The sequence below is a fragment of the Erythrolamprus reginae genome, chromosome 2, assembly GCF_031021105.1.
Source record: "Erythrolamprus reginae isolate rEryReg1 chromosome 2, rEryReg1.hap1, whole genome shotgun sequence".
NCBI lineage: Eukaryota > Metazoa > Chordata > Lepidosauria > Squamata > Dipsadidae > Erythrolamprus > Erythrolamprus reginae.
The window spans coordinates 325,637,335-325,650,064 of record NC_091951.1 but is presented as its reverse complement, the minus strand read 5'-3'; the positions used below and the strand labels follow the sequence as shown (position 1 = coordinate 325,650,064).

General features: G+C 43.6%; 1 protein-coding gene across 1 annotated transcript in view; it reads left to right on the top strand.

Annotated features, from left to right (window-relative positions):
• Positions 1–12,730, top strand: part of ITGA1 (integrin subunit alpha 1) — a 118,073-nt gene that overhangs the window by 83,542 nt on the left and 21,801 nt on the right. The window contains exons 20-21 of the mRNA XM_070743361.1: positions 703–838; positions 1,966–2,046. Of these exons, the coding sequence (XP_070599462.1) occupies positions 703–838; positions 1,966–2,046 (217 nt within the window). The remainder of the gene's footprint in view (positions 1–702; positions 839–1,965; positions 2,047–12,730) is intronic.

Genomic DNA, 12,730 nt, shown 5'->3' with positions numbered 1-12,730 from the left:
AACTACCCATAAACTTGAGATGTTACATGGGAGCCAACTGTCTATGGCGATTCTCAGTCATCCAGGTCATAGTTGTCTCAAAGATGCTTTTTTTTTTCTTCAAAAGGCTACTGGACAGATTTTTCATGGAGTTTAAGATATAGTTTAAGAGTTAGAAAAAGAAAATGTTTTACTTCGCATATAAGAAGCTTCACCTTTGCATTGCAAATTTCCCTAATCCATTTATGGTTCAGTGTTTGTAGAAAAAGGGGAAATCATAGTATAGTATTTTTATTTTTATAGTACAGTTATTTTGCAAAACCAAACATTACTTCATAGAAAGTTCAAATATTAAGTTCTTGTTTTTAGCAATAATCGAAATATGTGTTAATATTGGATTCTTCATATCATAAAAGCAATATGTTTATGTTTATGTTTATTTAGATTTGTATGCCGCCCCTCTCCGCCTTTTTCAAAAACTCTAGAATGATTGTAATAAAATGTATCACATTTCTAACAGTAAATAGATCTTATACCAATCCATTTTAAGGCTCCACAATCCATTTGACTCTACAACTGTCAAAAAATGTGTACCTAATTTTCTGGAGGTTTTTCCACTTTATTATATGCTGCTGACTTAATAAAAGATATAGTTTAAGATGTAAAAATCCAGAGCTGTTTCACACTTAATTTATGATCTCCAATCTTTTTTACATTTTTCAGTTTATCTCCATACGTCATCAAATTGAATAATTTGAAATTCTGGGTCCAAATGTTGGTCAGAAATAAAAAAGATAGCGCTTACAATACAAGAGTCTATGTGCAACATTCTCCAAATATTATTTTTTCTGGAATTGAGGTAGATATTTTTAAATTATCATCTTGTTGGGAGGGGGGAAAGTAATGCAAACATATTTGTTTTAGGGTAGCTTTAGAGAAATTAGGATTAGTTCTTGGGTTGTCCGTAATTGATTTTCCTACATTCCAGGTTTACAGTGATGTTTATTTATTATATATTGATAACCCATGAAACCCCAGGAAGCATATTGGGGACATTCTCTTCCCCTCCCACAAAAAAAAAATCATTCTATGAGGAATATGTATTATAATACTGTGACAATATATGACAATATATTGTTCCTTTGCAAACAATCCTGTGGAGATTTCAAAGATTGGTCATCATTATCATAAGAGGAAAATAGTTGATTAAAAAATAATTAGTGATGGGCGAACTCAATGGTGTTCAGGTTAGGCAAGTTTGGCCGAATTTTACACAAAATTCGGCCGAACCTGAACCAAACCCGAACTCGAACCCAAACGGGGAATCCCTCCCATGAAGAGATTCCGGGGGCAGAGCTTTGATGTCACCGGAAGATTGCTAAGGAGGTCAAGGTGATCATTTCCTGGATTCCATGGAATCCAGGAAGTGATCACCTTGGCATCCTTAGCAACCTGCCGATGATGACAAAGTTCCGCCCCTGGAATCTCTTCATGCGAGGGATTCCCCATCTCCTTCAAAGGGAGGTCTTCACATAAAAATAAACATTGTTATTTTTACGAAAATGGAGCTTTCAGTTAAAAATAAACATGCATCTCTAAAATCCTGAATTCTCCCCCCCCCCCCCATGACATATAATTCTTACTAATCAAAAAGTGAACTCCTACTCACGCAGAGGAAGCCTACAAGGCCATTAACCAGGTTCAAACAAGGTTCCAATTGTCCCAGTAAAAATCAAATTGTCCCCTCTGTGGGGGTGTGGACCTCATGTTGGGAACCACACTGGAGTAGACCCTAAAAGAATTTTAGTTCTTGTTCAAACATGAAGCTGCACAGGGAGATCAATTCTTCTTTACCAATTCTGGTTCACAAACTTTGGGACATAGTCCAGAAAGGATGGGATTAATATTCAAATATTTTGGGGTATTGATTTCCCCCCCTATTATTACTGTTTCTAAATAATTGGTTTCTTATTATTTCATATCCAGAAAATACCAAAAGACAGCTGTGATACTGGGCAGAACATCACTTGTAAAGTAGGCTATCCCTTCCTGTCTCCCAAGGAAGAGGTAAGATGATGAGTAAATTGCTGGGGGTAACATGTGTATAACGTATTTAAATATAAACAAACACAAATAATGTTTGAAAATATCTGTTCTCCTCCCACCATCTTTTTTTCCCAGGGGACTAAGACCTTGGACCAAAAGTATGTATGTCCTTTTGTATGTCCAGTGTAACATTTTTTTCTCTATCATTCTTGTAGCCTTTTTAAATCCACGTTCAGATCACTTGCAGTTTTATCTGGTAAAACTTATTTCTCCACTGCACTGGGAAGGAGAGTCCAACATGGGTAATTACCAATCCTATTGGTAGAGACTGAGTTAATTTAAATATTTAAATACGAGGTAGCCACCGCCCCTTAGCAGCCCCCAATACCTCAGTTTTAAAAACTCAGTCTAAGTGTAGAGACTTGAGTTTTGTTCCTCTGTAAAGAGTGAATAGTTAAAATAGTTAAAATAAGAATTCTGTAAATAAAATAACCTGTTTAATGTTGTTTTTTCTTCTCTTCCTGCAGATCACAGAATGAAGAAGAGGATTCTTGAAGGGGTCTCTGTCCTCCGTGGACACCACCCCCACCGTTATTCTCCCCGGGCTTCCCTTCCCTCAGCGGGTACCATGCCAATCGGGGAGCGACCCAGCCTGAGGTCACTGGCCTCAGTGGCCAAACCTGGCTGGCAGCCGAAGGTGAGGGGGTCCGTCCCCCTCACTGGGAGGCTTGTGAGAGGACTTCGCGGCGAAAAAAAGGACTTGGCGAGGCGCCAGCGCCTCTCAGCTGTTCGGCGGCGAGGAATAAAGCCGCCGCCGCCGCCACCGCGCCGCCGGCGGAATCGCCGCCTCCGGGAGCCTTGAAAGCCGCTGTGTTCGGCGAAGAAGGCCTTAAATGGAAGGACGGTGGGCTCTTCCCTCCAGTGGGGTCTCTGATAAGCCCCGAGGGGAATGGTTAAGTTCGCGGGCCGCCATTTTGGGCGATTTTTCCCGCGCCCGCCATTGCTGTCAGGAGATAATTGTGCAGCCAATCAGCAGGCGGAGTGCAGGCTACAGGGCGCATGTGTGGCCTTTATGAGGTGATTAGTCACCATTTTGGAGAGAGTTCTTTGTAAGGAGAACGTTCTTTCTGTGACTCTCGAGGCCTTGTATTGCTTTAACTACTGTCAATTGTAAGTAGCATGGAGGATAAAATGCCTGAAAAAGTATCTTCCCCCAGCATAGTGCCCAAGGATAAGGGCAAGCCAAAGCCCAAAGACAAATCCAAGCCTTCATCTTCATCCCTTAAAGAGGCAGAGAGAAGGATTATGGCACTAGAGCAGAGGCTGGAGGCAGCCATCCTGACACCTAGGATTGCCTCGCCTCTCCCTGCGCAGTTGGTGTTCCAGGCCAGGGATTTACAAGCTCCCCAGTTGGGTACCGTGGAGGCCTTGTCAGAGAGGGATTGGTCCCCAGAAAGGCAGACTCCATTTCTGCCTCAACCTGTTTATTCTGCATCAGGCCTTAGTCAACCTAGGCCTGCTTCTGCTTCTGCTGCACATGCATTTAAAAGTGGGCCTACAGCAACCTTTACTCCCACTGCAGCTGGACTCAGAGTAAACCCTGATACCTGGCAACAGATGTCTCCAGCCTTGCAGGAGCTTGTTACAGATGCTTATTCACAGGGGATGGCAACAAGAGTGCAGGATTCACGCCCTGGTCCAACCAGAAACCCTTGGTCATTACCGCCCCTCTCGGGTATGGGGTCCTGGGTAGAGGAACCTTCCCAGTTGGAAGACACCGAGAAGGAGTATGACTTTTCTGATGACGAGACCGCTCCTGAAGCACCAGTTGTAGCAGGTCTCTTCAAGGCATCCTTCTTTAAGGTGTTGCTTCATAAGGCTAAACAAACAGTGGACCTGCCAGGTCCTAGCAAAACTACGGATTCCACTGAGGACCCTAAACCATCTACAGTCCTCTTTAAAGAACCCCAGCCTGAGACTGACCATGTGCCATCTTCAGACATCTTCATACAAGGCATTAAGCGTCCCTGGCTCACTCCAGCAGCTGCTCAGGGACCTTCAGTCATGGAGCGTAAATTCTACACGCTGGATGAGGATATGGAGAAGTTATTGGAGTTTCCGCCCATTGATCAGCCTGTAATGACTCTAATTTCAAAGGCTTTAGTTCCTTCTGAGACTGGCGACAGCCTAAAGCCAGAAGATAGAAAGGCGGAGATTTTATTGCGTAAGTCTCACTTAATGGCCAGTTGGGGGTTTCGGGCAGCTGCGGCGGCCTCTTTTTTCAACCGGGCCTCTATAATATGGCTGCAAGAGGTTCAGGCCCGTCTAGGCCCAGATGATGGCCGTTTAAGACAGGACATCAGTAAGCTGTTAGCGGCAGCTGAATTTTCCGCCGATGCCACCCTGCATGCAGCGAAGATTTTGGCTCGGGGGATGGCGACCTCTCTGGCTTCCAGGCGACTCCTTTGGCTGAGGAACTGGCCAGCGGACCTCAAGTCCAAGTGGAACCTGGCGTCCTCCCCCTACCAAGGAGAGAAATTGTTTGGGGAGTCGTTGGATCCGGTCCTAATTGAAGATAAGGACAAACGGAAGTCCCTTCCCAGAGCGTACAGACGGCAAGAGCGTCGTACTAATCCTTATAATCGTCGCCAGCCATTTCGCTGGGACTCCTCCTCGTCGGTGGGTCAGAATGTCAGGCCATTTCAGCAGGGCCAGTATGGACAGTCATCCTTTCGAGGTGACCGTGCACCATTTCAAGACCGACCAAGGGGGTATCAGCAGGCTAGGCGGCCCTTCAGGGGAAACCAACGGGGCTTCAAACGCAACTCCAAGTGACTTTCATTCGCTAGCGCCCATAGGAGGCAAACTACAACTTTTCAGTGCCTCCTGGAGAAGTATCTCCACCGACAAATGGGCGATAGCCACAATTGCTCAAGGGTTGCGTCTGGAGTTTCTTCAGCCCCCACCTCAACGTTATGTCCAGTGTCCATCGACCCGCGATCCGTTGAAAAATCTTCATTTGCAGCGGGAAATAGAACATCTTTTGCACATCAAGGCGATAGAGAGAGTGCCCGAGCATGCCAAGGGAACAGGCTTTTATTCCATCGTTTTCCTTGTACCAAAAGCATCAGGAGGGTTCCGTATGATCCTCAATTTGAAATCTCTCAATGTCTTCATCCGGTATCGGAGATTTCGGATGCACTCTCTCCAGTCGATTCTCGCCTCTATTCGTCATCACGACTTTCTTTCGTCAATAGACCTGAAAGATGCTTACCTGCACATTCCTGTTTGGCCGGCTCATCATCGTTTTCTCAGGTTCTGCCTCAACGGTACTCACTACCAGTACCGGGCAATGCCGTTCGGCCTGTCATCTGCGCCTCGGACATTTACAAAACTGATGGACATATTGACGGCGCATGTCAGGGCCCGGTCTGTGCGGGTGATGGCATACTTGGACGACATCATCGTGATGTCCAAGTCACTGCCTCGAGCGCAGCAGGACTTGGCTCTCACACGGGAGGTCCTGGAGAGCCTCGGCTATACCATCAACGAGGCGAAGAGTCATCTTGTGCCTTCTACCAGCATCCAGCATCTGGGGTCTATTATAAATACCACCCAGGACACGGTCTCTTTGACACCGGAACGGCTTCTCAACATTCGGCGACTGGTCAGCGATCTATGTCGACAACATCAGGTGTCGCTGGCCATGTTGTCCAAAGTACTCAGGACTCTGGTATCAGCTATTGGAATCGTGCCATGGGCTCGACATCACATCAGGAAGCTCCAGTGGTTCCTACTCCCGTACCAAAAGGTCAAGGTCAGTCATTCTCACCGGCAGGTGAGGATTCCAGCAAGCGTGAAGCAATCACTGAGATGGTGGTTGTCCCCAGCCTTGTTTCGGGGCTCCCCCCTCCACAGTCACGACCATCTGGTTCTGACCACGGACGCGAGTCTGTCGGGTTGGGGGGCTCACATGGGTCCCCATATGGCTCAGGGTTTATGGTCCCAGGACGACCTAGCTCCTATCAATATCAACTTTCTGGAGCTCAGGGCAGTGTTTCTGGCACTTCAGGCCTTTTCCTTCTGGGTTCAGGGCAGAGACATACTGGTTCTAACAGACAATGTAGCGACCAGGGCCCATCTCAATCATCAAGGGGGCACGAAGTCACAGCGTCTAATGCTCGAGACTACTGCTCTCTTCGATTGGGCCGAACGTCATCTGGCTTCATTGAGAGCGGAGCACATTGCGGGGACCAGCAACGTGCAGGCGGACTGGCTGAGCAGGGCGACCATCGATCCCTCGGAATGGAGACTCGCTCCGGCTCTTTTCAACAGCATAGTCCGCCGCTTCGGGGTACCATCAGTGGATCTATTTGCAACCCCGGACAACGCCCAATTGCCCAGGTTTTATTCCCGGTTCGCAACGCCAGGTGCGGAAGGGGTCAACGCACTGTTGTCTCCCTGGCCCAAAGGTCTCCTTTACGCATTTCCGCCTACATGCCTGATTCAAAGAACGTTGGACAAGATGGTGCAAGAAGGAGCGGAGTTGATATTGATGGCTCCCCATTGGCCGAGACGCCCTTGGTTTGCCGACCTGACAGCCTTTTCAGTGTCCTCCCCGTGGAGGATTCCAGATTGCGAAATATCGTTATGCCAGGGGTCAGTGTGTCATCCGAACCCGCAGTGGTTCCAGCTGACCGCCTGGCACTTGAGAGGCTCAGGTTGAGGAAACAGTGTATCCCGGACAATGTGGTTGATACCATGCAGGCTGCCCGTCGACCGTCTACGGTGCGGATTTACCAAGCTACATGGGCAGCCTTTTGTAGGTTTTGTTTAGAACAGCGTGCTAACCCTCAAGAAGCTTCGGTCATTTTGGTGTTACAGTTCTTGCAAGCAGGTGTTGACAGAGGTCTAGCGCCAAATACCTTGAAAAGACAAATAGCGGTTCTTGCAACCATTGTACATGTACCGTTTTCCCGTTCACTAGCACAACACCCTTGGATACGGGAATTTGTTAAAGGAGCTGTCAACTCCCATTCACCTCCGGTACATAGGTTCCCGACCTGGGATTTGGCTCTCGTACTGAAAGCTCTGACTGCACCTCCCTTTGAGCCACTCAGGTCTATTTCACTTCGACTGCTGACAATTAAGACTGCATTTCTTGTGGCGATCACTTCTGCGCGCCGAGTATCTGAATTGTCGGCTCTGTCTACTCGGTCAGATTTGTGCGTGTTCCACTCGGACAGAGTGGTACTGAGGCTGGATCCGGCCTTTATACCCAAGGTCAATTCTGGGTTTCACAGATCGCAGGAGTTGGTCCTTCCTGATTTTTGTACACATGGTCAACATCCGTTGGAGTTGAGGTGGCACAAGGTAGATGTTAGGAGGGCCTTAAAGATTTATATCAGAAGGACTGATCAGTTCAGGAAAACTGACAGGATGTTTGTATCATTTGCTCAAGGATCTATGGGACTAGGGGTCTCATCTAAATCTATTAGTCGCTGGCTTAAGGATTGTATTGCAGAAGCGTACAAAGCTAGGTCTCAATCGCCTCCGGCGGGCATAACTGCGCATTCCACCAGAAGTGCGGCTGCATCTGCCGCTTGGAATACTCAGGCATCTATTGAAGACATTTGCAAGGCAGCGACTTGGGCTTCGCCTACAACATTCATCCGTCATTATAGACTGGACTCGGTTGCTTCGGCTGAAGCTTCCTTTGGGAGACGTGTGTTACAGAGGGTGTGTTCCTCTCCGTCGACCGTGGCACAGCCTTTTCCCTCCCAAGGGATGTGAACTTTGGTATATCCCATGTTGGACTCTCCTTCCCAGTGCAGTGGAGAAGAACCGTTGTACATACCTGAACGGTCTTCTCGATGCACTGGAAGGAGAGTCCAAACCCACCCGGCGTAGTTGCCAGGTCGCCGGAGTTATTGGGTTGCGAGGTTTAAAGTCATTTGTTATATGGTTGAAGTTCAATAAAATTGTGTTACCTCTATACTGTCTTCGTTTTTAAAACTGAGGTATTGGGGGCTGCTAAGGGGCGGTGGCTACCTCCTATTTAAATATTTAAATTAACTCAGTCTCTACCAATAGGATTGGTAATTACCCATGTTGGACTCTCCTTCCAGTGCATCGAGAAGACCGTTCAGGTATGTACAACGGTTCTTCTCTCTTCCATAACATCTTTGAAACATAGTTTATCTACCATGGCAAACATTCTTGTTTGACGCCCTGAGTCCTTCGGGATTGGGCAGCATAGAAGTGGAATAAATAAATTCTTAAAAATGATTTCTGAGTCTGCTGTTCACAAATATCTTTCAATATGTCCAGTGTTCCACTATGAGGTTCCATTCTGCATTAGTAAATCAAATTAAAGTTTTCTCCCCCTTTAATAGTATTATTAGGTTCCTTTTGCTTCCCTCTAGTGTCCAACATTTTTAAAGAATTCATAGTATGTATGAATTTGTATGCATGTAGATATATGCATGCATATCCATGTATCAGAATTAACAGTGCATATTAAAACATTTCTCCAAATGGTATCCTTCAATGAACAGAAGTTACCAGTTAATATATAATTTATTATTAGATTTGTATGCCTTATTATTAGATTTGTATATCTCATGTTTACAGTTTAAACCCACAGATAACAAAACAAGATTTTTTTAAAAACTAAAGGGCAAATAAATAGAGAAGCAACAAATAGAATGCATATTTAGAACAAATAGAATGCATATTTAGAACTTTGCCCTCAAGCCCTTCTCAAATGATGAATATCATTAATTAGTGTAACTAATTAATTAAGAACATTAGTCATTTAAGAATCCAAACTTGTGCACTTATACAGTCTTATATAGTCAGAAGGTGTTGCATTCTTACTTAGTTTCTATCAGAGATGGATTCCTACTGGTGCAGTCCGATGCACGCGCTTTGATATTGGCCAGCCAATTGACTCAATTTTGGCGTGATGGTTCCAGTGCTTTCTTTGCAGTGTGTGCCACCATCATTTTTTTTTTTGCAATTTTTTGGCTCTCTGAGCATGCGTGGAAGTAAAAGTATGCAAGAGGATGTGATGCGCACCGGTAGGAAAGGTAAGGAGGACCCACCATCTGGTTTGTCCAAGGTGTTATCAGAAGACAAATGCCAAATATATATCAATAAAAGTAACAGGAAAACAACAGTTCAGAGTTGAGGGGACTTTAGTTTGGATCTTGAAAAGAAGGTTGGTCTTGAAACATACTTAACCACATCAGGTAAAGACCTAGCTGATTCATCTGCACAACAATCTAACTTTAGTTACTTGTTACTTAGAGAATATTGTGCAAATCTAGGGCCTATGTGAATTCAGCAACCAGATAAAGATGCCAATTCCACAAGAAATTTCATATGAAATTCCAATTACTAATTTATCTGTAATCATAAATTGATAAGAGGGAAGGATTTTTTACAAAGTATTATTGATTGAATTACAGAGCATTTAAAAGGGTGGGAAGTCTGGGCAGAATAGCAGAATACACTATAACTCCCTACCCTTTGCTATTTTCTTTCTGAAAATTGCAAAAATGTAACATTCCTGGATGGTTTAAGTTCACAAAAGTTCCCGGATGTCCCTTTCCAACAATGCCAAATGGAATGCACAGGGTTTGTCTTATGTGAATTCTGAAAATCATAGAAGTAGACTAGAACCTATATGGGAACATAAACAATAAGAGGTCAAAGTGTCCCCAATCTGCATTTTGCGGGTAATATGTATTTATATATTACTAACCCCCAGATGCAAAATAGACCTGATTTGCAGAAATCAGGGAAGCATGTTTTAATGGCTTTGGGATAAGAGCAATTGCTTTTTTAGAGTTTGTGACCAAAGAGATGTTTATCTTCAGTTAGACAAAGTTCAAGCAACTAGACACTTGATTCAGATCTTCCTCTGAGAATTGAAGTTTATGTGACAGGATATGTGGGAGGCTTGGCCTCTGGCCTATGTGTGAGATCATGTGAACTCCCTATAAATATTCTATTTCCTTAAGGGAAAAACAGGACAGTGGAATAGCCAAGTACAGTAGTATATATAATATGCTCTGTACCAAAAAAAAATATTATACTGTACACCAATCAATATATACTGAATCTTTGTAAAGGTTCTCCATAATTCAGGAAATTAAAGCATGTACATATTTTGCTTTATTTGCAATTATTTTATGAAGACTTCTTTCTCCAGCCTATTGTACAGCATTTATTAAACATAATGCATAATTTAAAACTTATCTATATTGCCATAAAGGCTGAAAGAGAAGAACCATTATGATTAAAATAATAATGAAGTTCACATGAGCTCACAACATCAAATAAATGTTGATACTTAGCAACCAGATAGACAGATTTTCTTTAGACTGATCTGTCCCCATCCTAATTCTATGGCAGTGATTGTTGTACATACTCTTTATCAGTTGGAGGATGATGAAGATATTGAGGACTCAGATTCAGATAGTGTTTATGAAGTAGTGGGGGGGGGCAGGGTTATAGGTAGTAGAACAGGTGGGGGGCCAGCCACAGGATGGGGCTATGAGTTCAGGATCTAGTGAGGGAGAATCAGACGCACGCTGGGTTAATCCTACATTCAGAAGGATGCAGAAATATAGAGAGCAAAGGTCTGGAACAAGATATTAAGGAGAGGAATGGGTTAAATATTGTAGTGAGGTATTTGGCACATCAGGGGGCTAGTGGAGAAGAAGGGTGGAGTTTCAACGTTGCTGAAAAGAAATATGGAGGTGTCTTCGCCACGCTAAAGTAAGCCAAGTATTTTGTATTGTATTTAGTCAGCGCGGCTGTCGTTTTCAAAGCTATGTAGTTAGGAAATAAATCTTGTCTAAGTGAAGCAGGAAAAGGAATGTGAGAAATGCTGATAAGAGAGAGAGAACGGACCGAGTGATGTCTGGAATATGTTGAAAATACAGGAGAGCAGAGAAATAAACGGAGTTGCTTTATTCATGAAATGATGCATTTAATGAGAGTTATTTGTAATTACTAAACTTCTACCAGAAACTAGAACAGTGATGGTGGACCTATTTTCCCTCAGGTGCCAAAAGTGCATGTGTGCGCACAATTGTGCATGTGTGAGTGCCCACACCCATAATTCAATGCTTGATGAGGATGAAAATAGTCTCCCCCATCCCCCAGAGGTCCTCTGGAGATTGGAAATGGCCCATTCCCCCAGTAGGCCCATTTTTCACCCTCCCCATGCTCCAGAGGCTTCCCTGGAGCCTGGAGAGGGCAAAATGCCCTCCACCATCACCTGAAAATGGAAAACAACCTCCCAGAGCCTTCATGCAGGCCAAAAATAAGTTGGCCGGTGCTGGAGCTGAATTAGAGCAATGCCCTCATGTGTCAGCATATATGGCATGCACCATAGGTCCGCCATCACTGTTATATGGAGTGAACTCAATTGGCACTGAAATTGAGTCAGGTCTTCTCAAATGAGGCCAAAATACTATAATTTAGGCCTGGTCCCTCATGCCTTGGGTGAGAACGTGAGATGGATTTGTTGTATCATCCATTTCTTTGTTCCTTAGCCCTCTGTAGTATTCTCAGAAATCTTAAGTAACACTAAAAATACCAAATCTTATAAAATTATAGCTGAAATTGAAACTATAAAAACCATTGTCTTTAACATAAAAAATAGATCTATACAGATTTTTAATTTTCCACTTCAAATGGCGAGAAACATAATTTTTGACTAGAGCTGCCCATCTTCTTGTTGAAGGTGAACAGCCTTCAACCAGAATAATTTATTCAACAAATCATTGTTTAAAATTTTATTTCATTTCATTTATTAGATTTGTATGCCGCCCCTCTGCGCAGACTCGGGGCGGCTCACAACAGCAAATTTATGAACTATGATTCTATCTCCCTCTCTTTCTCTTACTTTCTCTCTCTCTCTCATACACACACACACACAGAGAGAGAGAGAGAGAGAGCACAAGAGAGAGACAGAAAACTTCTTCCCTTCCAAATTTTCCATTCTCTATCTCATGCAGCCACAGTCCTTCCTTCTAGTCACACTTTTTAAAAATTTCATTTTAATTGTACTCATACAAATATTAAATGTGACTCCACATTATATATATTTCCAGCAGAAGGAAAATCCCTGTACTTGATTTATATATGCATAATATCTTTTTTTAATTTTATAGCACCTACTTCAATTACCCAAGAGATTAGTATAATATATACTAATTTAAGGAGAGCTCAGGATTGAAATGAGGAGTCCTTGGTGGTCTCTAACCTTACTTGTTTTCTTGCAGATGTTTCATTATCCAAAGTAGGTAACATCATGACTAGAACAGCTGATGTTACCTAGCCTGGATAGTGAAACATCTACAAGAAAAGAGACCACCAAGGACCAGTCAAGAGATGCCCTGAGGGCCTAGAATAGACATCCTTTTTGACTGGATGCCACCAAATGAATGAGTTAGCGTTCCACTAGTTATGCCTTAGGCAAAGCAAGACCCAAAACAGCTGTAACCTTTTAGGATGATGAGATGAAAGATCCTTCATGTTAAAATATGCTTCTTACCTTCACTCACATTGACCAGTGAAGACAGAACAGCTGTTCTGGTAGCATCCAGCCATTCTTCTTAGTCTTTCTATAAGACTGAGACTTATAAAGAATAATTTATGTGGAATTCTGTTCTTTTTACCAGATTGT